The sequence below is a fragment of the Sylvia atricapilla genome, chromosome 1, assembly GCF_009819655.1.
Source record: "Sylvia atricapilla isolate bSylAtr1 chromosome 1, bSylAtr1.pri, whole genome shotgun sequence".
Lineage (NCBI taxonomy): Eukaryota > Metazoa > Chordata > Aves > Passeriformes > Sylviidae > Sylvia > Sylvia atricapilla.
Genome location: NC_089140.1, coordinates 6,388,470 through 6,414,488, shown reverse-complemented (window position 1 = coordinate 6,414,488; position 26,019 = coordinate 6,388,470). Strand labels below are relative to the sequence as shown.

Here is a 26,019-nt window from a genome sequence, read left to right as displayed (position 1 = left end):
CCAGGAACTGCAGTGACAGGATAAGGTGTAAGGAGTACAAATTGAAAGAGGGAAAATTAAGGTTACATATCAAGAAGAAATTCTTTACTGTGAGGGTTGTGAGACACTCAAATGGGTTGCCCAGTGTTATAAATGCCTATTATAAAGTTGGCTTTTCACAAGGTGTTTGCTATATGATTAACAACTTTGTGGTAAGGATATAAGTTTTTATTTCTGCTGTTAGTAAAGGAAATTAGGCATAGTGGTAGTAGTGATATAGTATGCTTAAACTGTCTGTTTGGCTGGGATAACATCCAGTGAACATGTAAAGAAGACTCTGCTATTGATACACCAGCTATCAGCATCTCCCATCTGAAGAAAGCACAGACCAAGGCCCAAGCTGGAGGTCATGATGAAGACACAGCCCAGAAACACACAGCTCTAAAAGGGCAGACCCAAGGAGGGGCCATGCAAAACAGTCCCTGGAATATGGAAACTAGTTTATGGAAAAGTATGAATATTCAACATATTGATACAATAGAAAGGGTATTTAAAGAAAGTCTCTGAAATAGCAGGGTGTGGACTTGGCTGAGTGCCAAGTCAACCAGCTGTACTTTGCTCTTTTATCTCCTAATTGTCTTATCTTTTAGTAAACCTATTTCTTAAAATTTACAGAAAAAGTGAATCTCATTTTTCACACCGGGGAAGTTGTGGATGCCCCATCTCTGGAAGCATTCAAGGCCAGGTTGAACAGGGCCTTGAGCAACCTGGTCTAGTGGGAAGTATCCCTGCCAATGTCAGCAGGAGTTGGGACTAGATGATCTTTAAGGTCCCTTCCAGCCCCCCAGCATTCTTTGATTCTATGATTCAAAACCTGATTTTGAATGTGAAAGCCTGTATGATACAAAGCTCATCAGTAAAGTGGCACCAGTGGCAAAGAGGATGTCGCCTTGGGCATCTCCAGACACCAGACCTCTGTACTGGCTGGCACTCTGGTGATGGGCTGCAGCACAAACTGGTTTTGCATCACGACTTCCACAACTGATTTTGACCAGTCAGTAAAGCACAGGAAGGTGCAGAAGTGCAATATTCCTGAAAGAGCCCCTCACCCAGCTCACTGTTGTCGTCCACCAGGATGATCTCGTGCAGGAGGTGGGCGGGGGTGCGGTCCAGGACGCTGTGCACCGTGCGGAGCAGGGCCGACAGCGCCTCGTTGTAGAAACAAATCACAACGCTGGCAGAGGGCAGATCAGCGGGGTAGGACTTCTCTCTGCATCTGCAAACAGGAACAGAGCCTTCGTCACCATTTACAGAGGGGTTTCCATAGAGCTGGGTCACTGCTGAAACTTGATAAATAACAAGCAAACATTTAACATGCACAGGAACCCCTAACGGGAACATAATGACCCCAGACGTGTAACAGCTATAGGAGGGCTCAGCACAGTAAATTACCTTCCACATAACACAGACTCCTAGTTAACACTGCTGCTTGTTAGAAAACAGAGGGTATCATGGACTGAGGTGGGAATAAGAACCAGAGATCCTCAAGACAGAGAACAGAAGACAGTGAAGGCTTGTTTCAGCTGTCAGAACACAGTCTAGTACCCTCAGGTAGCTCAGACAGTTCAAGTATGACACGAGGCCCACAAAAATGCCACAGCTTTATTGGTCAGCTGCTGGAGACAGTTGGATATCCCAGAAAACCTCCACTGGTTCTAAATACTTATTTACACAACCAACGCTGGGATTCAGAGGACAGATTAAGACACTTCAGTCTAGTCACTGTTGTCAGTGCAGTCTAAATAGTGTTCAGCTCACCCTAAGGCTGTCAAGTGTGTTTTGTCAGCTGAAGAGCTCTGCATGCTTCATTAACTGCACTGACTGGATCTCTGCTAATTATAATAAAAGCAGAGACAACTGACTAACAAGCAGTTATCTAAATCTGCAAGATGAATCCCACTCAAAGCAAAAGATCATTCTTTCTTCTTATTTTCAAAGTTCATCTTTACTTTTAATAGGGCCAAGTATCACAGATTAATGCCATATGGAGGTGCCAGGCATTGGGGGATCCAATAAAAATACAAAATTATATATGAAAGCTTTTCTTCTATGCTTCTGGGTTTTCATTTACTTAGAATGAGTTCAATTCTGGGAAAAAACAATCAGCAAGTACTATTCATTACATTCACCCACACCAGAGAAACTACTAGAAAAACTGATGCACATTTGTTTATTTTTCAGTGTTGGGAGTTTTTATTGTTGTTACAGAAGTGAGTTGTCCCCCCCATAAGCAGCAGGTAGACTACAGAAAAATATCTATTAATAGAAAATATTCAGAGCAGTGCACAACCTATCACATACCTTTAGCAGTTGACCAAAAAAAACCAAAAAATTGCATCTCCAGAAACAATATTCAGTCAAAAGAAACAGGAAAGACCAAAGGATAGAAATCCTAACCTCAAGCACTCCTGTTAAATAGCTGAAAAATCCAGCAACACATGAGGATGGAACAGTGTATGACAGAAATGTTATACCAAAAATATTAAATACTGTATCAGGTGTAACAAGCCATTGAGCACATGAAACTATCCATGTTCTCTGCAAAAATCAGCACCTACTTTGCATCTCTTGTATCAGGCACCTCCCTGTGGTATCCCAGTCGATTGCTGATAAGCATATTGAAAGCATGCTTCTGATAGCCCAAGTCTCTCACTTCCTGATCTTCTTCATTAAAAATCATTCCTGCAAGAGAAACATGCCAAGATCAGCTAACAGGATCAAAAACATCATTTGAAAGAAATTAAGGATTGAAGCATATGCTTAAACTTCTTCTGAAACCCATTATGCTCTTAAAAATCCCTCCAGATTTGCAAGATGTGTATTTGTGCAACTATTTCTGCTCCCTCTCACAAACAGGCAGCACTTATGAGTAGCCCCTGCAGCTGTAATAAAATTAGACCTTTCTCCAAAGACTGCTGGCTCCATTGTGTTTATTGCCTCCCTTCACTCACATGGCCTCTAATTCTTAGCACCACCTAAAACCAACATCAGACAAGCAACAGAGGAAAGACTTTGGCACACAGTGAATCAGCAAATATCCCTACAGGTGACAGGGTCTGTAATGTGATTTTTGAGAGAGGAAATACATTTAGAATTGTAGGAAAAAATCCTTACAATGGCAGCTCCAATTTCATGCAGTTCTAAAGTCTGTGGTAACAAAAATAGCTATGCAAGAACTGTAAACTTTTGTTGATCTCACCTGGGACTTTGACAGCAAATAAAACACCAGCAGAGCTGCTGTTTATTGATTATTTTAGTAGATGTGGCAACTAAGCATGGCAGAAGTAACTGTAGGTAGTAGGAAATGCACTGCTATAAGCCAAGATGAAATTTTCCATGCCATCCTGCCTGCCCTGACTCAGTGCCATGGGCTTCTCTCACTGAGCCAAGCGCTCACCAGTGTGAACAGAACCAAAACATTGTGGCACTTCACAAAACTCCATGAGGCAGAGACAGCTGGTGTCTGCCACCACCTGTGCCTCCAGCCACTTCTCCAACAATTCAGGTAGCAGAGTGATTATTTTTTATTGTCTCTGTTCAGTTAGCTGCACAGAATGAGATGCCTGTCACCTCTTCAGTTATTATCAAGCTACACTGAAATTTCACTGTAATTTCAGTACAAGGAGTGAGTAAGGATTATGTAAGTTTTCTCCTTCCAGCCTGATCATCATTTCCAGTTCATTCAAAATCTGCAGAAAATAGTTAACAAGTCATTCACATGCTACCATACTTCCAGGAAAATATCTTTCACACATTCTAATTAAAAGGTGCGCTTGGTTTAATCTCCTTCCCAAAAGCAGTTCTAGCTAGATCAGGTTGCTCAGAACCAGTGCACTTAAGTTTTGAAAGCCTTTGGTATGTCCAAAGAAGGAGATGCTACAAGCTCTTATTTCCCTGTTCAAGCATTTTATCACCATCACACTGAAAGTGCTTTCCCTCTTCCATAACTGAAATGCCCTGGCTCCAATTTCTTATCAAAATCCCAAGCACTCTGGAAGGAGGCTGTCTCCATCTTCCCTACAGCCTCCTATTCAGCTGCTGCTGACAGCAATAAAATGCCACCCCTCAGCCTTGTCTCTGAGGCAGAATAAACTCAATCCTCTCAGCCTGTCTCCACACCTCATGTTCTCCAATTTTCACCAGCTATGCAAAAAAAAAAAAAAAAAAAAAAAAAGCCAGCTGAGCTCAAGCCTGGAGAAAATAAGTTGGGTTAAACATAAAAGGATAAAAGGGAACTAATTTTAAAAGTTTGAAATGGAAAAAAGCTTCAAGACAAGTAATCCATCCAGGCCTTCAGAGCACAGCCGTGTCTCAATGACAAAGTCTACCTACATGTACCAGGTGACACCCTCAGAGAATTCCATGCATCCACATCTCCACCATTTACATCTACCACCCTGTGGCTTTCAGTCTCCAGTTCAGCAATGGCAATGCAGCAGCTCAAGAGTCAATGCCCTGACATTTGTGCAGGAGCAAGTGAGAAGTGGTGGGTAGTGAGACCTGTGAGATACACGGGACACACCCACGCAGTGCCTTGTGACTGGGATGAGTGCTCCCACCGCAGATGAGGAGGTAGCAATGAGCTCTGTTCTCAGCGGCAGTGTCACTCCTCCAGCCCTAGCAGCACAAAGGGGTCAGTCAGTCCTCTAATGAACCACGTCTATTCCCACAATAATATCTCCAGCTGGTCAGTTCAGACACCCAGCTCCATTACTCTGGTATAATCAGTGGACCAATGTACTGTAGTCACCTTAAAATGTTTTCCTCATACCAAGAACGAGCTTAAAACACATCCCAAATGTTTCATTCTACAATCTATCCATAGCCAACCACTCACTACATTTTTCTGACCTTATGAATATATTCAAGGAGTGCTAATATTTTTAAAAGCTTCTCATGAAGAACAGTATCAAATGCATGCAAAAGACCTGAAAGATTTCAGTTCTAACAGCAGATAGAAGCCCTCAGAAAATAAGGGGCTCACAATCAAAACCTCAGTTAAGGTTTTATTTCAGCAGTGTTATGTGGCTCTCACAGATCAATGAAAAAAGAAAAGATAGATAGATCTATCAGATGACAGCTTGGTTTTGACCATCATACACCAACTTTTTCACCTTTTTTTCTTTTTTTTTTTTTCCTTTTTTTTTTTCCTTTGTGTTTATTACTGTCCTACCCTAAACAGACTTGAGGAAGCCCTTTCCTAAAACACCTCGTCTTAAGAGCTGTCTCCTGATGATTCCTGTAGAATTTATCCTGGCACTGTAACTCCCCTTGGCTTTCACCAAACAAACCAGTCAGCTGGTTTGAAGATCAAAGGACTTCTCAGTTAAAAAGCTCCATTTCTTTCCTGGCCCAGACTGAATAGCTGGAAAGAAATGGCCACCTCTGGACTGGCCTTCACCTCACTTGGCACTCAGGCTTTTTGCAGCGAAATGAAAAAACATTTGTGATGCCACAGGGCAACATGAACTGCCATTTTTCTAACATATTCACACAGGTCTAATGACCAAGACAGAAAATGAAGTTGGGTAAGTTCTATAAACTCACGAAGCTCATGATTCACCATTCATCCACAGTCATGACGGGGGACTTGACTGAGATCTGAGCATTCAGCCCTGGCTATGAAGGTTTCTGTGCTTTTTATTTCCCAAAGCAGCAGCACAAACCAATACCCCAACACCTCTGACTCCAGACTCAAACCAAGTTTTAAGCCAGTACACAATGTGACTGTTTGCACATCTAAACACAGCAGTGAATATGCTGTGGGCACTAGCATACACAAAGCATTTTATCATTTTGGAACACAAAACTAAATCACTTCATTGATGAAACATGCCCTAGTGAAAAATACAGACCTTTGCTGGTACAAAGTAACCAGGACTTGGCTCTAACCATTGTCATCTCAACCTTGCATTGTAAATTTGTCCTACCTGCATTTCTTGTAGATTAAGTAGCACTCCAAGCATATTTCCCAAATCAACAGGTCACCTTCATTGTTTATTGACATCAAGCTATTTTTAATTACTGCATGTAAGTAGAGTTTCTCTGTAGCTAACTGAAGCTTACGTATTTGAGCCCAATTAATACAGGAGTAAGATATGAAACAAGCACACACTGAACCTTCTGGCAGCAAGATTCAGTTCACCAAGGGCAGACCCCTGCTGTAACCCAGCCTTCATCAGCACTTACACAGCACAGATGTAAATGTTAGGAGGAGTGTATTTTGGGTTGAGCACTGTAGAATAAATTTCAAGTAATTCCTAATGAAGAGAGCCACGAGAACCACCTGCATTTTAACAAACAAAACTTCTTCATTATACACTTTTCTGAGATTATTTCTTCTCAGAAAACTCTCTCATTTCTCCTGTTGTTTTACTAAGTTTGTCACCAACACATAAAACCACTTACCCATTTCAGGAGAGAATTCTATCTCCCCCTTAACTGGATCCTGGACATGATTTCCAAAAGCGTTTCCTATCTTATTCTCTTTCTGTTGCAATTCAGGTATATGAACTGGCCCCCGTGTAAAACGGGGGTAGAATTTTTTTGGAAATGGCCTCTGAGGTTCCAGCCCCTTGATGGGCACATTCTTGAAGGATTGGTTCTCTTCACTGAAGTTGAAATAAACAAAGAGCAGAAGTGTCCAGGTCACGGATGTGAAGAGGCACCCATAGCAGAAATAACGAAGTGTGACACTTCCCATTGTACACTCAGCATCCTTGAGGGCCCATTCTCAATTACCTGAAAAAGAGCAAAAATATGCATTTTGAGAGTGCTGCCTGTTACCTCATACATCATGAAATACATTCAGTAGGTTACTCCTCCATTAAATGATTTTCAGAACTTAAACTTTAAGCACAGACCTTAAGAAGTAAATCCCTTTTAATTCTCCCATTCAAAAAGTAAACATGAGCAGTTTTCACATTTAATGTAGATAACACTGCTTTGAAATATGGAGCAAACAATCACTAAGAGCCCAATGACACACCACAATTAAAGGTAAAAACTATTCATTTTCCTCAGAATAGTTATATAATTATCTCTGTTCCACAACACTATATTTCTAGTAGGCCTGCCTTGACTTAAACATATAAATATATAAGTAAATATGCTATACACAGGGAATTGATTCTTCAGGGAATTGTTTTGGCTGGAAAGGACATCTGGAGGTCATTTTGTCCAACCCCCTTGCTCAAGCAGGCCACTCTGAGCCTGTTGCCCAAGAGGAGGTCCACGTGTATCCATTTTTGTAGCTCACATCCTATCCTAAAGCATGGAATGAGAGACCACAGATTCAAAAAAACCTACGTGGTTCAGTTCTTCTTGCCCCAAATTTAAGAAATGCCCTCGTAAGTGTCCCAGGAGTTCCAGAAAAAGATGAGGTGCAATTGAACAACACACAGCACCAAGATTGTCACATTTACAGATAATCTTCTCCACAGAAAGAAGACGGGATAAGAAAAGAAGAAAAGTTCTAAGGTAATTTACTGGGCTCCTCCAGGCCTCTGCAGATTCCAGAAAAGCTTCCATATTCCCTGGAGGAATGCCCATCTAGAGCTGGAAGGAAGCAACCCAGACTAGAGTTTTAATTTAGATATCCACGAGATAATTTTCCCAAGCTATACTGAAAATTACTGTCATAAGCAAAACTCTGGAGCAAATGAAGCTGGTGAAAATATTTTACTTATGGGCCAGTAGAATTGGGTGGACTTTCTGGAATCCCCCAAATCTAAAAAAGGCTCAACATCCTCCCCCTAGCCTGCAAAAGAAACCCCAAAGAACCAACGAAAACCAACAAAACAAAACCTCCAAACAACACACAAAAAACCCCCACAGTAACAAAAAAACTCCACACGCCTGAAAAACTGTACAGGTCAGTTCCCCAAACTCAAGGGGGAAAAATGCTGACTCAAAGAATTTGATTTCTTTCATCACTATCTAACCACAACAAATTCTTTGTACAGTAACAAAGAGTCAAGAACTAATTTAATCACCTTTTAACTAACAAAAGTTTTATTTTAAGATAACAAATATTGGGATGGGAGTCAAACATTTATGCTGATGCACTTTTCAAACTACTCAGAAAGTCAGAAACTACCAGAAGTTTTCAGGTCAGTGTGGCAAAGAACAAACCAGAACATTTATGAGTACAAACTGATTATTCCTTCTCAATACGGGAAACTGTTGAATAAAGGTAGAAGCTGTTAATGATCTCAAAGAACATTATAAAGACATCCTTTACTTTGGCAGTGTAATTCTGAGTCTTTAGTGACTTGCACCCAAAAAGAATGTATGTCAAATTCAAGCTTTTATTTCCCAGACTGCAGCAGGTCATCATCTCCTGAGAATAAAATACCCAGATAGGAAAGCAAAAAAACCAAAACTCACCCTCCTCAAAAATATTTTATCCATTGCTCTTACCATGTCAAACTCCCTCACTTCTGCAAGGCAACAATCTCTGAGGAGCAGTTGAGCCCAAGGAGCTTAAAAAGGTCTTACACAGGGTTTAAATCTCAGGCTGACCCTGTGCATACAGATGAATTGCACTCTCTGTGAAACAGGCTCTCTGTCACACAGAAATCTCACTGCTTAACTGCAAAGCCATGAAATTATCGGGCACTGAATGCTCTGGGGCAGAAATGACTGAAGAAAATCCTCATTTTCACAAGCAGAATAGGCTTACCAGTTAGAGGAGCACAGATGACCAATTCCCAGTGCCTCGTGCCCTGTGCTAACACGACCTCACCAAGGTGAACCTTGGCTCAGAGAAAGCACATGAGGCTGCAGAGGAGCAAGAGCAGATAAACAGTTATGTCCTCTCATTATAATAACTCTTCTTGCTTGGCAGGTTGCAGACAATTAATGTTTCCCCATAAAAGAGGATCTGGGTCCTTGCCAGGTTCTTTTTGCATGGCCACCAGAAGGTCATCTGCTGTAGGATTTGTCCAAGCCTAACATACTGCTCCTCAAAAACTGCTAGAGGTGTTTTTCCATTTGCTATGGTAACACAGGTGGACAATCCTAACACGCACTGACACTTTGGGACAGAACTGTCCTAGCAAGATAAAAATTACTCTAACAGAAAAGGAACCTTTTCGTTTCAGAGTTGTTTAAGGTTACATCTACACTGCAGCTTGCACAGAAAAAAATTAACATAATCTATTCTATCTCTGGTAACAGTCAGAAGACAGGCACACAGAGCAGAATTCCTCACAGATTAAATATTTCCCTAGTTCCTTGCATCTCTTTAATAGCTCAGAGCTACACCTGCTGCTATGGCACTTCCATCCAGGCTAAGGTTCAAGTTTCCTGTGGCTGACATCAGGCACACTCAGATTAAAGAAGGGATGAATTACTTATCACCAGAGTGAGGACATTGCTGTACACCCCCTCCATTTCTGACCAGGCTAAAAGCTCATGCTTGCCTACTGCTACAAAAGTAACAAATGCAAACCAAAGCTGAATAAACCAAGCATTATTTCCACCTGATCCTTGCTAGATCTGCTTCATCTTCTTTACCTCTCCTTCACTATTCTGGCATTTTGTAAAACAATAATGTTGAAATAGTGAATTTAAATCAAATGACAGAACCTCCACAGTGCACAGCCTGTGCCCGTTCAGTACCTTGCTATTCAATCAAGGCATTTGGTAATTCATTTGGCAGGAAAATACAGACTCACTATGTTGACCATTTTGAAGACAGAATGGAAAAAATAGTTAACCCTGTGTATGAAAAGCACATTGAGGCTTATTAGTTTACTTCACTCACCAACACATGTATCCAGTGTCCTTCAGATTTCAACCACTTCTACCATTTAGGCAGCCAGAGTCATGATCTGTGTCAGAGCTGCACACTCCAGTTTTAGCCTGACTTCTTACAGATGTGCTTTAGGCCAGAGGAGGTCTCATGTCAGCCCTGCTCGGGATCTGCCCAGAGGAACCAAAACAACCTTCCCAGCCCTACGCTCCTATGCATATAAAGCATATCACATGAATGTATCTCTGCCCCTCCTCAACACACCAAGAAACAATGATCCCTCCACTCATTTCAGCGTGCAACAAAAACCAGCCACTTGGATAAATGCCAAAGGGAGGAGAGGACTGCAGCTGGGCACAAGGACACAGGAGGAAATGTTCAGTTCACAGAGCCTGACACTCAGCCCTTGACTCTTCCCTCAGTCATCTCCCTATCCATGACCTCCTTCCATACTGTGAATGAAAGCCTCCCTCTGTCCAGACTCCTTTGCTCTCCAGTGTTGTGAAGTCTTCTAGGAAATACATTTTGCCAGTTTACCCAACAACTGTCTCAGCCTATGGATGGTCATAATGCTTTGATGAGTGTCTTAAACATCCATCCTCTCACAGTTGTTTCTCCAAGCAGGATTTTGAAACTTAAGCAAAGTTGAATCCTTCTTTATTTCTTCCTGATGGGTTTTTTTTGTGGGTTTTTTGGGGTTTTTTTTTTCTTTTTTTTTTTTTTTTTTATTTTTTTTTTCTTAAATAGAGAAAACCTGGTCCTGAATGCAGGAGATGCAAAGGACATGCCTTTCAAATCCAAAGTATTAGGATCTTTCTCAGCCCTGATACATGCTGCATGAAAAAACCAGATTATATGTATTTTTAACTCAACAGCCTAAAGCTCTTCTAATGCAGGCACAGCTGGCAGGTTTGAACTGTTACATAGAAACAGCTGAAATTAAAAAAAGCAGAACTATTATTCAAACAACCAGTGGGCTCCTAAGAATAATTTTCACCTATGCAATACTGTAACAATGAGTCCAGTCACCAATAAACTGCTATTTGGACAGTACAGTTAAAACGCTTTTCTATTTATTTATTCAAGTGCAAACAAAAATATTAAATGCAACAAAAGAATAATCCATTTATTTAAACATAGCAAGAAGAATTGTTTTACAATACAGTCCCTCACAAATTTTCCTGGAAAGAGACTAGGCTTGAGGGTCTATCATACATCTCCCCTTCATTTCTGAAAAGCAGTACAGCTGCCAAAAGTAAAAAAAAAATCTCAAACAATTCTCCTTTCCAAAAACTCAAGTAGTTAAGAACATCCAGAATAAACAGAAGGCATTTCCTTTCCCTTGGCAAGATGGGAGCTTCCAGAGCAAGTAATAAATTGTAACACCTTGAAGTATTTTACAGGCATTCAATCCTGTGCCCTAGAGATGCATGGAGTTCATGGCTGTTCACTCTGGTGCACTCAGGAATCGAGACACTTCAACATAACAAACACAAACCATCCAAGGTGGCAGGATCTCCTGCATCAGGAAATTACTATCCAGTTTGGAGGCAAGAAAGGAAAAAAACATATCATAGAAGCTGTCTCCATCAGCATCAGCTCAGAAGAGACCAAGACTGAAAGGAACAGTATTCTGAGAATTTCTAACCAAATATTCAGCCTTTCAGTGTCTCACTTGTTGCTCTATTTTGACTGTCATATATTTATTGCATGACAGTTTACCTTTGGCAAAGCCTTGGAACTGAGTTTGCAGACCCACATACCAGAAATGCCAGGAGTAAAATACTTCTCTCTAATTTCCACAAATTCCAGTACAGAATTCTCAGTTCCTTGCACAAGTAGTAAATAATTGATTTTTTTTAAAGAGAACTATAAAAGTTAAATATTAGCAACTCAGTAAAAAATCTCTTAAATGCAATCAATCACAAAGCTGAAAAACTCTCCAGAAGCCCACCTGCCAGACCTGAGCTGCAGTATTCACTGTGCAATAGGCTTTTCATGTCACAGCAGTTTCTTTTAGCAGCCTTACACCACCACCATGACATTCATTTCATACATCAAGCCCGGGAACATTTACATTCATTTAACAACTGGCCCAACAAGGATACAACTGTGTTCCCCCCAAAGCCCAGGAGGGTTTGTTGTTAGTAACCTGTGCAGCCCTCAGTAACACTGGCCCAATGTGTTGGCCTTGGATATTTTTAAAGGAAATTTTTTTGCAAATGTCAACCACAGTCCACAAGATTTTGGCTTAAAGAGCAATATTTGCTATAGACTCTATGACCTGCCACTGCTTCAGCACTGACATCTGCTTGGATTAACCTCAACAGCTTAGTAAACACACCGTATGAGTAGGTATTTCATAACTGTGCCAGAACTCCTGTTTGTCAGAGGTCAAACAGAGGATCAGACTAACCTCAAGATTTTTTGAAATAGGAGTAAAAATTATTTGAGAAAACCTTAAAGTCTGCTCGTAGTTTTTCCAAGAACAGCTTTTCTTTAAAAAAAATTAACAGGAAAAGACAGATACACAACTCATACTACCCAGGTCCCCTGCAAGACTACCTGTGTATTTTGGAATTATACTGAGGCAAGGAAGTGTATAATCTTCATTTTTAAAGAGCATTCTAAAAAAAAAAAAAAAAAAAAAAAAAGAATTTAAATTACTTTATTTTTCTACAGAGTATTAGGATAATTTGGTGTATGACCTTCTACAGATGCCTCTACTTTTCACTTTCTTATTTTTTGGGGGGATCAGAACACAAGAATATAAAAACATTACTCAGGAATGCAACTTTGCTCTTTTAAAAGCCTTAACTCTTCCTAATTTTCTTGGCCTCCAAGATATTACAACTACCCATGAACAGACTTTCCAATTTGCTGGTTGAATCACTATCAAACAACAGCATTAACAGTGCAATGAACAGAGGCCAGTTGAGGAAGAATTAGTGTATTACTGCAATAAAACACACTCATCACACAAACAGAGATGCCATTCCCACACCTTCTGCACTTGCAGAAGAATTCCTTTTTCCCAGGCAACCTCTCCATTAGAATCTCTCTCTTCAGGGAAAGTCACAGTTAACAGAGCAGCAAGATGAAAAAGGGACACCTCGGGCAGCTTTTGCTTCAGATCCAACACACATCACTAGGAGCAACATCCACTGAACATACAGCCAGAGCAAAAGTCATAGACACTTCCAAATAAAAGTGCTTCATGTGCTCCAGAATCTAAGCACTGAGCCAATTTAACTCCTTCTTAAAAAAACATTCCTACAGGACTGCTTTATCACTAAATTGGATCTACCTACCAGTTTGTTTTTAATTAAAAACCACCATTAATTTCTGACCTTAGAGAGGGATGGGTTGACTGCACTTTGTGAATTAAGTGGCTCTCTTTGACAGAATATAGACAGGTAACTACTCATACAAAGAAAGGTTTCCTAGAGGAAACTAAATCATGACAATCAGCAAGGACAGATGCCAAGTGCTGCACCTGGGACAGACAAACTCCGAGGCTGCTGGCACAGCCTGAGGACCAGCTCTGCAGACAAGGAGCAGCCCAAGGCAGAGCACAGCCCTGCAGCAAGGAGAGCCGAGGGATGGACCCCCAGGAGCACAGGCAGCAGAGCCAAGGCTGCAATTCCACAGCTCCCTGTGAGGACAGCAGCCAGGGAAGGATTTGCCAGTACAGGAAAGACACCAGGAAACTGCAGTGAGCTCAGTGAAAGGCCACCAAGAGAGTCACAGGCTGGAACACCTGCCCTGTGAGAACTGAGGATGCTGGGCTCCCTCAGCCTGCAGAAGGGACAGCTTTGGGATGAGAACTAAAATAGCAGCCTGTTGCTACCTATAGAGATGTTACCAAGAAAACAGACCCAGGATATTTAGTGAGGTGCAAGGCAGGAGAAAGAAAGAACTAAAAAAGACTAATGTTAAATCATGCTAATGTTCAGGCACACCAACACTCATTCACAGAAATATCCTGTGGACCACAGGCTGTCCTCTTGCATAAGACCACTGTTCCCATTCATTTTAATGAGATGACACATTAAGATCTATTTTTAATTAGCCTCTGTAAGTCCCTTCTAAATTCAACTTTCCAAGCTTTGAGAGCCAATAGTTTAGTCATTTCAGCACAGATATACAAATCCATGTCATACCACCTAAAATAAATCCTCCTGGAATGAATACAAAATCTTGAGCAACATTTAACAGATAATCTTAAAATACAAATAATATTCATTATATTTTAAAGATAAAGAAAGGCACATAGACTAGTTGCATGAATTGTTGAAGACCTGTGAAACTATACTCTGAGTATATGAAGTCTGAGAAGCTTCAAGTTTTTTAGGATACTTAAATCCATCATTCATCATCACTTTAAAAATTCATCTTGTGAAGTCTTTACATTCTCAGCCTTCACTTTTTTTTTTCCAGTGTCAAATGACTCACTCATATACTGATTTGTATTTCAGTTTTGGGGCTTTAACCAGAGATGTCTAAATATTGCATAGTATAAATCTCAAACCTGTGAACTATACATTGAAACATCCCCTCTTGGAACACAAATTTGCTTATCAAGCTTTTTGGAATTTCTCAACTCCAGTAAAATAGCTTTACTTAGCAGGCTGCCATTCCAGAGTGCATGCAAACACTTCAGGTTTTTTATAATAAAAATGTGAAATTCCTCCTTTATCCACTTGCATTTCAAAAAAAGCACCCTTAAAGAAATGTTCAAGTATCTTCTGCAGTAACATCTTCTACTTCTTTGTCAACAATAAAACATATTGGGTTTTTCCCAGTTGATAAAGGATTCCTTTCTCCCCACATATTACTCCACTTCATGAAGTGAGAGTGTTCCATGAGGGCTCTAATTTAAGGACACAATTTTAATGGAAAAAAAACCCAGTTACATGTTTTGGAAAGAAAAGCTTTTGTAAGTCAGGATCTCATGTTAACAAACAGCTGAAAAGAACACTAGGTTTAGTTACAACCAGTGGTACAACATTGCATCTAGAAAAGTAACATAATAGCCCAGCCTGGTTAGAGAAAACAAGGACTCATGGATTAGAAATACAAGCTTACCAAAATCCTAGTTCCCAGTAAATAAGTGCTATACTTTCATGCTGTTGCAGTGTCCTCATTCCCCTCCAAATAAAGCTTCTTATTTCCCAAAGCACAGTTATAAGAGAGAAATTCTTACCTATCCCCCTGACAAATGCTCCGTAGGCTGCTGGGCTGGATGTTCCTTTAAGCCATCTGGCACACAAATACATGTCATGCCATTCCCGGAGTCCTAAAAATACCTTCAGCCTTTTTTGTTGCTAATAAATACTTTCTTCTGATTCAAACAGCAAGATTTGCTTTTCATCAGTAAAAGCAACTCTGAAAGCCAGAATGTCTCCAAAGAAAGCTGCAATGCATTTTGTAATAAAGCCCCTTCCTTCTTCAGAGAGCTTAGAAAACAGCAAGGTTAAACACCCCACAAGTTGCTCTTCATTGCATCTCTCTCACAGGAAAGATCCACGCATTTAAATATTAGTTTTAACAACCCTTCAGCACTATATACAAATGCAGAATGTAAGAGAGCTTGCAAGGTCAACTACACACAAATAAGCTGCTTAATACCTTTTCTAAATGTTCAAATCCTGCTTAGCTGTCCCTCACATTTTACATCTGCAAAGCTCACCGAAAGACCAACAAAAATGCAGATTCATGCAAAATAATTAGATTAGTGACACTTCTACAGGAAGGGCTGAACTGTAGAAGCCTCACCTTTTTCCAGAAGAGCCGGCACTAAAGCAGAGCAAGGTTACACAGGGAGAGCACATTGACTGCAGCAGCAGCGTGTCTTCATTCCCAGTGAACAATGAACCGCTGAGCCAGAAACTTAACACTTTGCTGCTTGCAGGTCCTGGCTGGGATTGGGGTAAGCAGCACAGCTTTCTCCAGGAAAACAGGCCAGTTTGGGTGGCTCTGAGGACACCAACACTGCATATGTTCATTTGGCTGCCCCAAAATAAATATGTTTTTCTGTCTGTAATTATTTTTCACATCTATTTTATGATTTTTTTTTTTTCAGCTGATGCAGGATTCCATGTATCAATCCATGGATTTGGCAATATAGACGTGGTCATTTGCCTGCCACTCACATAATCAATTAGTAGCATTCTTCATCATGACTAGACCACAGTAATGCTAGAGGAAAATTATCATTAAGTTGCATAAAAAATTCCCTTCCTCCTCATTTTCCAAATCACTAGGAACTTCATAAGAGTCTCACATTTTGACAGAAATTTTCTAGGTATGTTTTCATCTTTAGAAATTTTCATCAGAATTGCTTTGGGCTTTTTTTCCAGTCTTTTACAAGGAAAGTGAAAACACATTTTCTATTTTTTTTTTTAAAGACAAAATTTAAAAAAAATTCAGGCCTCGTTTGTGCAACCCTCCTGACAAAAGAATCTGCAGCAACTCTGTCAACAAAACAGACCTCACTGAAGGACTTTTGAGCGGGACAATGGTAAAAAGAGGGGCTGACCAGTCTGTTTTAAACCTGTCACTACTCACCATGGAAACTGCACTTGGCACAGTTCTGCAGCAGCTCCCAGAAGACATCTACCATCCACTTGTGCAGAACTCAGCACTGATATCAACAGCTGGATACAGAAAATACAGAAAAGACATCTGCCAACTCACCCAGGAAACTTCCAAAGACTCTACCTGAACTTGTATAAAATGCAAAAGTGCTGCAATTATGTTACTATTTGTACCAGAGAGCCAGAAACTGCCTTAATGAGAATTGTTACATTGCACCTTATCCTGCAGCATCAGATGACAGAATTTCTAGACCTCTCCGCCTGCTCCTCACAAATCATCCAAGTCTACTTCATTTCTCTTTCTGCAGGGTTTTCCTTCTCAGTAGGCAGAAATTTACATAAAAATACCTTGCTCAGGATCAAACATCTTTATGGAGCGTGAGTAACTGATCTAAGCATAGGGATTTATTTGTTTAAAAAACCCCCAAACAACAAAACGCAAACACAAACAAACAAAAATATACACAATAGGTGAAACATTGCCCCAGAATTAACTGTGAGGTTAAAACAAGTTACAGTTTAAATCCCTAGTTCACCTCTAAGAGGAAAATATTTAACTCATGCTAAACTGCTCAGAGTTCTTATCCCTGTTACATTTCTCCATGCTGTTAAGGATGGCACTAAGTGATTTTCTCAATGTACCATGTCCTATGTTTTTCCATGTGAATGGGCATGGTTTAAAAAAATAGTAGAAGTGAAAAAATACTAAAAGCATGATTTGAACTTAATGTCCATCTGCATTTCTCATGTCCAGAAAGAAATTTCACTTGGAGTTTTTCCCCTCCAAGCTTTAGCACAGAATCACATTATCCATGCCATTTGGAACGTTCGTTTTTCCCCAGTAAGAACTTCTGAGATGAACCAAGACCCTGCAATCCTCTTGCTTTGGATTCATTTTTCTCACCAGAAGTTTAAAGTATTTTCTGCACACAGGTTTCTATCGACATCTTTTATCCTCTCACAAATGTCTCTAGACATTAATAAAAGAGAGGAATCCTAAGGATATAAACCTACTCTGTGTTCTCTCTTCAACTCACTGACTGCACCAGGACAGGTACCAGACTGAGCCAAAGGACACTGGTTGAAGTATTTGCTCTCCTGCAGATTTTGATGAGATTCTCAGCAACTCAAGGTCTCATCTCTCTCCTCATGCATTAAGGCAAACACCTTAATTGTTGGATTAAAAGAAGTCACTAGCAGAGACAGATTGTACACTGCCTGTAAGGAGAGCAAACTTCTACAAGTTATGCCAAAAATTAATTTTTTTTGGTCTTGCATTCCTTCTCTGTGATCTTACAGACTCAATCTTTCCTTCTCACAAGAAATCCCTTTGAGGAAAGAGTTGTGGACCACTCCTTTTCCATCCCCACTTGGTCACTTTTCTTCTACTTATCTATTGCCAACGTTTCTAACGCGAAAACATCCTCGGGATTTTGATGTTGAAATCACGGATGTTGCAACAAAATGAATAGCAGATCAAAAATACATTTTCCCACTTCAGTAGGAGCCATGCCTCCCAACACTCTGCTTGCACAGAAGGTTAATGTGCAATCCAGAACTTGGCCATCTCTTGGGTTCATAGGTGATGAGTCTCGACATCTGCTGACACCAAAGATAAGAGATTCATGCTAATTGACAAAATCAAGGTATTCCAGGAGATGGAAAACTAAAGGAAAACACTTCTAGAAAACATATTCAATAACAAATATGGGAAGCATCAATGGAGACAGTGGCATCCTTTGTTCTTGATGTTATGCTTAAAGAATTGGCAAAATAGTCAAAATACCTACAAAGATTGATTCATAAGAGGTTTCAAATCAAAACATGATAGTTTGTGCTTCCTGGAAAAGTATCTGTGTTTTAATTAAGGCCACCTCCAAGGTTTAAAGCACCCAATTTATTCCTTGTCTGCACAAGAAAATCCGTGTCATTTAGCCAAGCAACATTTGGATGGTTTTACACAAACTAAAAAGACCTCCACGAACATGCCTCTAACATTCATTAAGTATTTGCTTAAATCAGTCTGGCACATAGCAACCCTTCAGTGAGGTACCTTCCTTTCAGCATGCCTCTGCAAGTTTATTAGCTTAGCCTGTCAATTTAAAATCTGACTTCTGAAATGGTGCAGTGTCTCCGCAGTTGAAGTCTTGGGAATGATGGAAAGTTATTGCAGGTAGCCAGTTACCCTCCAAACAGCCACTCATGCACATATTCCTGCCCTCTTGAGCAGCAAGAAGAGTTACTTTTGTCCTGCTCCATGGCAAGAGAGGCTGGAGTACAAATGTGAACTCTGCAGCAGAGCTGGTAAGGTAGAACTTGTCAGTCACAGCCAATTTCAGTCTCAGAAATGCCGAACTTGCAATGCCACTAGTGCCATGAGACAGACAATCACAAGAGCTCCCAACTGAATTTCGAGCCACAGACATCAAAGACCTGTGAGCACTGTGGGGTGGCAGCTCTGCACTCCTCCATGGCCTGCACAACTTCTGGCTCACCCTCTAAAGCACAGAGCAGGCAGCACCAAATCCTGAGGTCCGTGCATCAGGGGTCTCTAACCCGTGTCAGAAGTGGAAAGGCTGATTCAGCCCAGTGCTGTGTTCCAGTTTCAGACATGCAAAGGATCAGGCTGCCAAGCCAAGAAAGGGCTGAGATACAACACACTCAACACATGTTTACAGGCACTTCACTCCTTACTCGACATTTCAGTAACACCATCAGTTATTTAATCTACAAATTTAGCATATTTTCACATCTCAGGGAATAAGTTCAGGAGTTCCTACAACAAAATATCAAAAATTTAGTATACTTGAAGTCAATTTTTGAATGAAAGAGTACAGTCAGCTTCCTAATTTTCCACCTTTTTCGCTGCAGTGTATTTCTGGTTTTTACAGAGTTTTCAAACAGAACATTTACACTAATTCTTACACAATGCTGACTCACATGAGAAACATGCTAGAATGTGGCTGAAGGATGTGGTGCACACTATTGACTCGTATACAAAGAGAGCTGAACAAATGCTTTTACCCATGCTACAAAACCCTGCCTGAACAGCCGAGACCTTGCCACTGACACTACTTTATACATTAACACAGTAGCTGCAACAGCAAATGCTTTCATCTCCATAAACCATCATATGTTTTGAAAAGAAACCTTAGATAAGAAGACAGTTTATCTGCCTCCCACACTCTAACAGAAATTGAAACAGATTTCACCTCTGTAATACTTTTTGAGAAAGAAAAAACAAATTCATTACTGCACTTGAAGTACAAGAACATACTTCCACTCTGCAACAGCAAGCAGCACCTCTCCAAAGTGAATGGTACCAAAGGAAATTGCTTGATTTTGGGGATACATGTAGCTGCAGTATCATCCACCAGGCAGATGGAACTCTTTAGGAAGCTGACAAACAACAGTCATAGAAAGAGATTACTGCAATCTTGGAAGTTTTCCTTTTTCCCTTCAGTGCAAGTCTCCCTTTACTTCTCTGCTTCAAGTTATCCACACACAGCTGCCACACTGCCAGACTCAGCCTGCTGGCTGCTCAGACTGCAACCGACCCACAGGACCTTCAGGGAATGTCACCAAAGAACCATCTTGCCTCTGTTCTTTTCACTTCCCCCAGTACCCTGTTCTTTCTCACTGGAAGATCCAAAATCCCCACTTTTACTAGTGCTCAGACACTTCTAACCTCATCCATGTGACCCTACACCACATGCATGCCCTATACCTACCATTAAAAACTTGGGGTTTCCATCACTTATTGTGAGGAAGCCTATTTTTTGTAGTTACATTTTAAAAATACCAATAATTTACCTTTATTCCCCTTTATCCTGCTGTTCCCAGGCTTTCTGCCACCAAAGTGCTTCAATCACACCTACTGTTATTTTACATCACTATGAAAATGATCAGACTCACCCATTCTCATAAACTAAGGTCACACAGAAGCTTTTCAGGAACTGTATTCAGCGTCACTCCAGTGCATAATGCAGTATTGATTTGCATCCTCTGAGAATGTGATTAGACAGCAGAAGCCAGGCCACAGGCCCTGAAATCTGCAGGCACACTCTCTTCCAGCAGAACAAATGCCACTTTGCCTGCTGGCATCCTCAGCTGAGGCTGGGAGACGAAGGCTCATTAGAGCTGCACTGTTATTTCTGTCCTTCCCTGCTGCAGAAGAGCTCCTAAAACTCTGCAGGAGCTTATCTTACCCAGAGATGAGGAAAAGCTTATGCAGAAGGCATGCAGTTCTTCAGAGACAGTTCTACCAGGGGAGGCCAATTGCTTGTTAATCAAAAGCCTCTTATCTGGAACCACCTGGACATTTAAGCTGTTTTAAAATGAGGCCCAGGAATCCCAGCTGGACTATTTCACATATTTAGAGGTTCTCTATGGGGTAGCACGGCAGAAACATCCTGGCAGGAAGAGGCTGGTACCATGCTTTCCTGGGCACAGCCTGCACTTGGATCAGCTTAAGCTAATCAGAGATACCCAGGAATAGTCTCCTATTAAGATGATATCCACAGGAAAAGAAAAAAAAAAAAAAATGCAGATCCTAGCTCATAAAGTATTCAAGAATACTTAACTTGCAGACTACCAGACTACTCTTTCTAAGGAAACAAGTGGTTTGATCTCATGTTGAAACACATTTTCCAGGGAAAAACAAAGCTAAGTGCTAACAACCCTGCCCACTTGCACAATTACTGTGCTGGCACTGAGAGATTTCACCCTTCCTTTGAACAGCAAGCAATGCTCCAAATACTCTGGACCAAATGGAGAAAGCCCTGACTGTTTACAAAACAGCATCAAAGCCAGGTCATGAGATTTAATTTTTTTCTCTGTAAGAGTAGGGGCTACACTTCAATTATATAATAAAGTCCTGCAGCGTCTACTGCAGCTGCCCTGCAACTGACATTAAAACAACTCAGGATACAGCTTGGCAGGGATGATGTAACAGAGAGCATCAGGGTTCTAACTAATTCAACAGAAGTTTTAAGGCTGACACCTGTGACAAAGTGAACAAAGGTAAAAAAAAAGCTGTCTGGAAAGGTGAATTCTAAACACAGTGTTTGCTTCCAGTACCACACTACAGCAGGGAATTCTGACCTGCTAAGCCCCCCACTGCCAGCAGCTCAGGGCTTTTGGTGGCTTATTCAGATCCATCTGTTTTCTTGCAAGCAAGGGACCAGAGAATCTTTATCCTGCCTTGTGAGTAACTTTGAGACAGTCCGTTCGCTTGTTCTGCTAAAGCTTTCCTTATAAGCTTTAACACACACACACACACAAAAAAAAAAAAAAAAAAAAAAAAAAAAAAAAAAAAAAAAAAAAAAAAAAAAAAAAAAAAAAAAAGAAAAATACCACATGGCAATAACGAGCTGACTAGAAGAGCTGGAGACCAGCCACGAAGAAGAATACATATTTGCTAAAAGGAAGAGAGAAGCCTCAGTGTTGCACATAAGTATACACTGAAGAACAAGGGGGAAGCAGAGGACGGGGTGTTGGGAGGAGGGAAGAGGGGAAAAAACCGGTTTTAAAATAAATTTCCCAGTCGTAAAGAAAAGCAAGCTTTAATACTTCACGGGGTCACACAGCGCTCCAAAAAGCAACGCCTGACCTCGCCCTACAAACGAATCAATGAACGGAGCAGAGCCAGCAACAGCAGCGCGTACCGACACTCACATTTCGGGGCAGATTTGCAGAGTTTCAGCCTACCCGTAGGCGGGCTGCTGCTGCTCCTCCACACGCATTTAAAGACAAGAAACAGTAATTAGGTTCTCTCCCACGCCGCGCAGCACAGCCCAGTGCAGCTCCTGGGTGTCCCCCGGGCTCGGGTTAAGGCGGCAGCCCTCGGGAAGGGGCCGGGGCAGGCGGGACCCGGCCGGGACAGCCCCGCACCGCGCCCGGGGCTCAGGAGCCGCTGCCTCAGGGCGGGCGGGAAAACAGAATCGCCGATCAGTTAGGCTGGGAAAGACCTCCGAGCTCATCGCGCCCAACCTTAGGACCGGGCACCAAGCACCGTGCGCAGAGAGCCCGACCCGCACCCTCAGGCCGCCCCTCAGCCCGGCGCCGCTTCTCCCGCCGCGGCCCGTGTCCGCACAGCCCGGCACAGCCCCGCACAGTCCCGAACAGCCCGGCACGGCCCCGCACAGCCCGGCACGGCCCCGCACAGCCCGGCACGGCCCCGCATGGCCCCGAACAGCCCGGCACGGCCCCGAACAGCCCGGCACGGCCCCGAACAGTCCCGCACGGCCCCGCACGGTCCCGAACAGCCCCGCACGGCCCCGCACAGTCCAGCACAGCCCCGCACGGCCCCGCACAGCCCGGCATGGCCCCACACAGTCCGGTACAGCCCGGCACAGCCCCACACAGTCCGGCACGGCCCCACACGGTCCGGCACAGCTCCGCACTCACCGCGGCGGCGGCATCGCCCCTTCGCCCGCCCCGCGCCCGCTGTGGCGGCGCCATGTGACCGCGGCCTCCTCCTCCTTCCCCTCCCCGTTCTCCTCCTCTTCCTCCTCCTCCTCCGCCGCCGCCGCCATGACGGGCTGGGCCCGCGGGGGAACATGGCGAGCGCTGAGGGGTGCGGCTGAGGGGCCACGGCCCTTTTGCCGAGCTGTGAGGGGATCAGGAGTGCGGGGCTCTGGGTGTGCGGGGCTCTGGGTGTGCGGGGCTCTGGGTGTGCGGGGCTCTGGGTGTGCGGGGCTCTGGGTGTGCGGGGCTCTGGGTGTGCGGCTTTCGCTGCCCTCCCCTCAGACAGGCAGTGCGTGTCTCTGCTCATCCCACCCGGTTTACGCGGGGTCTGGGAGCTCTGTGACGATTAAAGCCTTTTCCAGCTCCTCGAGGTATTTGTTTCGGGCTTTTCCGCCTTAATTGGCCCCACAGAAGTACAGAGTTACCTCTTCCTTCCTATTGTTACTTTTGCTGAAGACCACTTGATGTGTGGGGTTTTTTTGCCTGCTTTCCCAAGGAAACAAGGTCAAATGACAACTCAGAATATGTATATGGATTTATCTGTTCTGCTGTCTCTTCTCAAGTATTTCTGAGATCTTGGGCCATATATATCAAATTTGACAGTGGGTGGAGATCTCAGAAACAGGTGTCTGAATAGGAGAGACTGTTATCCACCACCGAAGTACAGAGTCACAGAATCGTTTGTGTTGGAAGGGATTCCTGGAGATCCCATCCAGCTCAACCTTGCCAAGGCAGGTTCAGATGGAGCAGGTGACACCAGGGATGTGTCCCGGTGGATTTGGATCCAGAGAGGGGAGACTCCATCATCTCCTGCTCCAGTGCTCAGTGTAAAGAAGGTCTTACTCATCTGGAAGCGAAACTTCCTGTGTTTTAGTTTATGGCCGCTGTTCCTTGTCCTGTTGCTGAGCACCAGCAAAAGGACTCCATCGCTGTCTTCTTGGCACCCAGCTCTGAAACACTTGTATGTATTAATGAGATCCCTTCTCAGTCTTCAGAACAGGACCAGCTCCTGCAATCTCCCCTCATAAAAGAGATACTCCAGTCCCTGCTCTTGTCCAGGGGGCTTTGAAGGGAAAAAAAGGTGTCTAGGTCACGTTGATGGAGGATGTCTGGGCTGAGCAGCCGTGGACCCCTCACCCTGTAGTCTGAGCTGCTGTGTGGAATGTGAGGAGGTGGTTTCCTCAGCTGGAAGAGGGAGATAGCAGAGGAAAATCTACCACAACTACAGTGAAATAACCTGAGATTGGCAGTTAATATATTTCCACAGCGACAAGATTTTACACGCTCACAGGTGGGGAGTTACCCTGAAAGCGCAGATATTTCATATCCAGAGTAAAGGGTCAAACCACTGGTTTGCTAATCCCACCACACCACAGATCCATCTTTGTGCAGCACTGACTTGGCAGGTGTCGTTTCTCCAGGAAAAGGGGTGAAACTGGAAGTCGTGTTGGTTTTGTAAACCCTGGTGAGGTTTAAGAACAAACTCATCGGCAGATTTGCATGGTGTAGTCGAGACTGGGAGCTTATTTTATTAATACCCAGATTACAGAACTTGAGCTCCTGAGTGACGCTTTGAATACAGCAGATTTTATTTTATTGAAGTGGAAATTAAACTGCGTTGACACATCCATGCCCATTCTTTGGTGGATATTGCCCCCAATATCCAGAGATTATGGCAAAGGTGCTTTATAATATCAAAAATAGAGCAGAACCCAGAACCTGTCAAAGAGCTGTAGCTGCAGCAGTAGAGTACAGAGGGCAAAAAGGCAAATCCATAATGAGAAGCTGAAGTGAGAGAAAAGGGAGTTACAGCTTGTGGAGGGGTTAGTAGGTGGATGGCAGGGAGGAATCAGGATGAAAGCAAGGTGCAATTCTGTGAGATAGCCACACAGGCAGCCTCCCATCAGACAGCTTTTCAGAATTCCTGCTTCATCATGGCTAACATGCAGCTTTGATCTCTCCCTCGTAATAATTTAGCCCAAGGACTGCAAGTGTGTGTCAAGATCTTTTAGGTAAAAGCAACCTCAGCATATGTGCTATCTGTTTTCTGCAGAACCATTATCCTGGAAGTCTTAATTTGGCCAGTTGTTGCCCACCTTGTAATTCCAGCTATTTAATCTCCTTTAATTCTTATTGATGAGAATTTCCCTGGTGCTTGGATTATCATTTTATTAACAGAATTAATAAACCTATACTTTTTAGTGTCATTTACTGTAAGGACTTTGAGATATGTTTCACTTCTCAAAATTCCTGATAATGGTAATCTGTCCAGCCCAATTGCTTAATAAGATCTGTGATAACTCCTTAGTGTTAACTAATTGACCCACTTGCTATGTGCTCACAGCAAGAGGCAAGAATTCATATAAAAGTCCTGGCAAGAAGCCAAACCCTAAGTAATCCTTTGTCAGTGCAGGTTGGGGTCAAAATTTGGGTTCCATATGTACTCAAGCACTGGAATTACATTTCTGTTGTTGACATGTCCTGAATACAGAAATTAGACAAGAGATAAGTACAGTGAGCTACAAAATATATTCCTTAAATCTTGTCTCTTTTCTTAGATTGACATGTCTACTTTGTGAAAAAGGAGGCAAATGTCCCAAAACCAAACAGAATTAATAGGTATTATTTTTCCAAATCCAAATTGTCCGGCTGATGTGTAGTGCTTGTTGACCAGCTGTGATAGAGCAGACTGGAGGAAACTCCAAAGTATTCTTTCAGTAACTGGGGGGACTTGCATTTGTTTCAGTGGTTTCCTGTTACAACTGTTTGGCTACGGACTGAAGTCAGTCTGCACATCCCCTAGTAGAATTTCTAAGTGATTCTGGTTTTGAGTGGCAAAGAAAAGCCCTTGGAAGTGCTGGAGAGTTTATTTGGAGTGTTTGAGGAAGCAGGACATTTGTCTGGTTGCTCTCAAACCTCTTCCTTCCTATTGTTACTTTTGCTGAAGACCACTTGATGTGTGGGGTTTTTTTGCCTGCTTTCCCAAGGAAATAAGGTCAAATGACAACTCAGAATAGGTGTATGGATTTATCTGTTCTGCTGTCTCTTCTCAAGTATTTCTGAAATCTTGGGCCATATATATCGAATTTGACAGTGGGTGGAGATCTCAGAGGGATTATATTCTAAATAGCTTTGCAAAAACAGGTGTCTGAATAG

General features: G+C 42.4%; 1 protein-coding gene and 1 long non-coding RNA gene across 4 annotated transcripts in view; both read right to left on the bottom strand.

Annotated features, from left to right (window-relative positions):
- LOC136358485 (uncharacterized) overlaps positions 1-21,746 on the bottom strand; it is a 1,172,843-nt gene extending 1,151,097 nt beyond the window's left edge. The window contains exon 1 of the long non-coding RNA XR_010743121.1: positions 21,677-21,746. This is a non-coding gene — a long non-coding RNA (uncharacterized lncRNA). The remainder of the gene's footprint in view (positions 1-21,676) is intronic.
- GALNT11 (polypeptide N-acetylgalactosaminyltransferase 11) overlaps positions 1-22,854 on the bottom strand; it is a 46,966-nt gene extending 24,112 nt beyond the window's left edge. Inside the window, exons 1-4 of one of the 3 annotated variants that reach the window (XM_066314362.1) lie at positions 22,804-22,854; positions 6,448-6,780; positions 2,598-2,721; positions 1,089-1,255 (exon numbers count right to left, since the gene is read on the bottom strand). In XM_066314362.1, coding sequence (XP_066170459.1) covers positions 1,089-1,255; positions 2,598-2,721; positions 6,448-6,742 — 586 coding nt within the window. In that variant the 5' untranslated portion in view covers positions 6,743-6,780; positions 22,804-22,854. Of the gene's footprint in view, positions 1-1,088; positions 1,256-2,597; positions 2,722-6,447; positions 6,781-15,574; positions 15,656-20,603; positions 20,696-22,803 lie in introns of those variants that run through there. The other 2 variants (XM_066314367.1, XM_066314372.1) reach the window with 2 other exon arrangements.
- Positions 22,855-26,019: the final 3,165 nt, after the last annotated feature.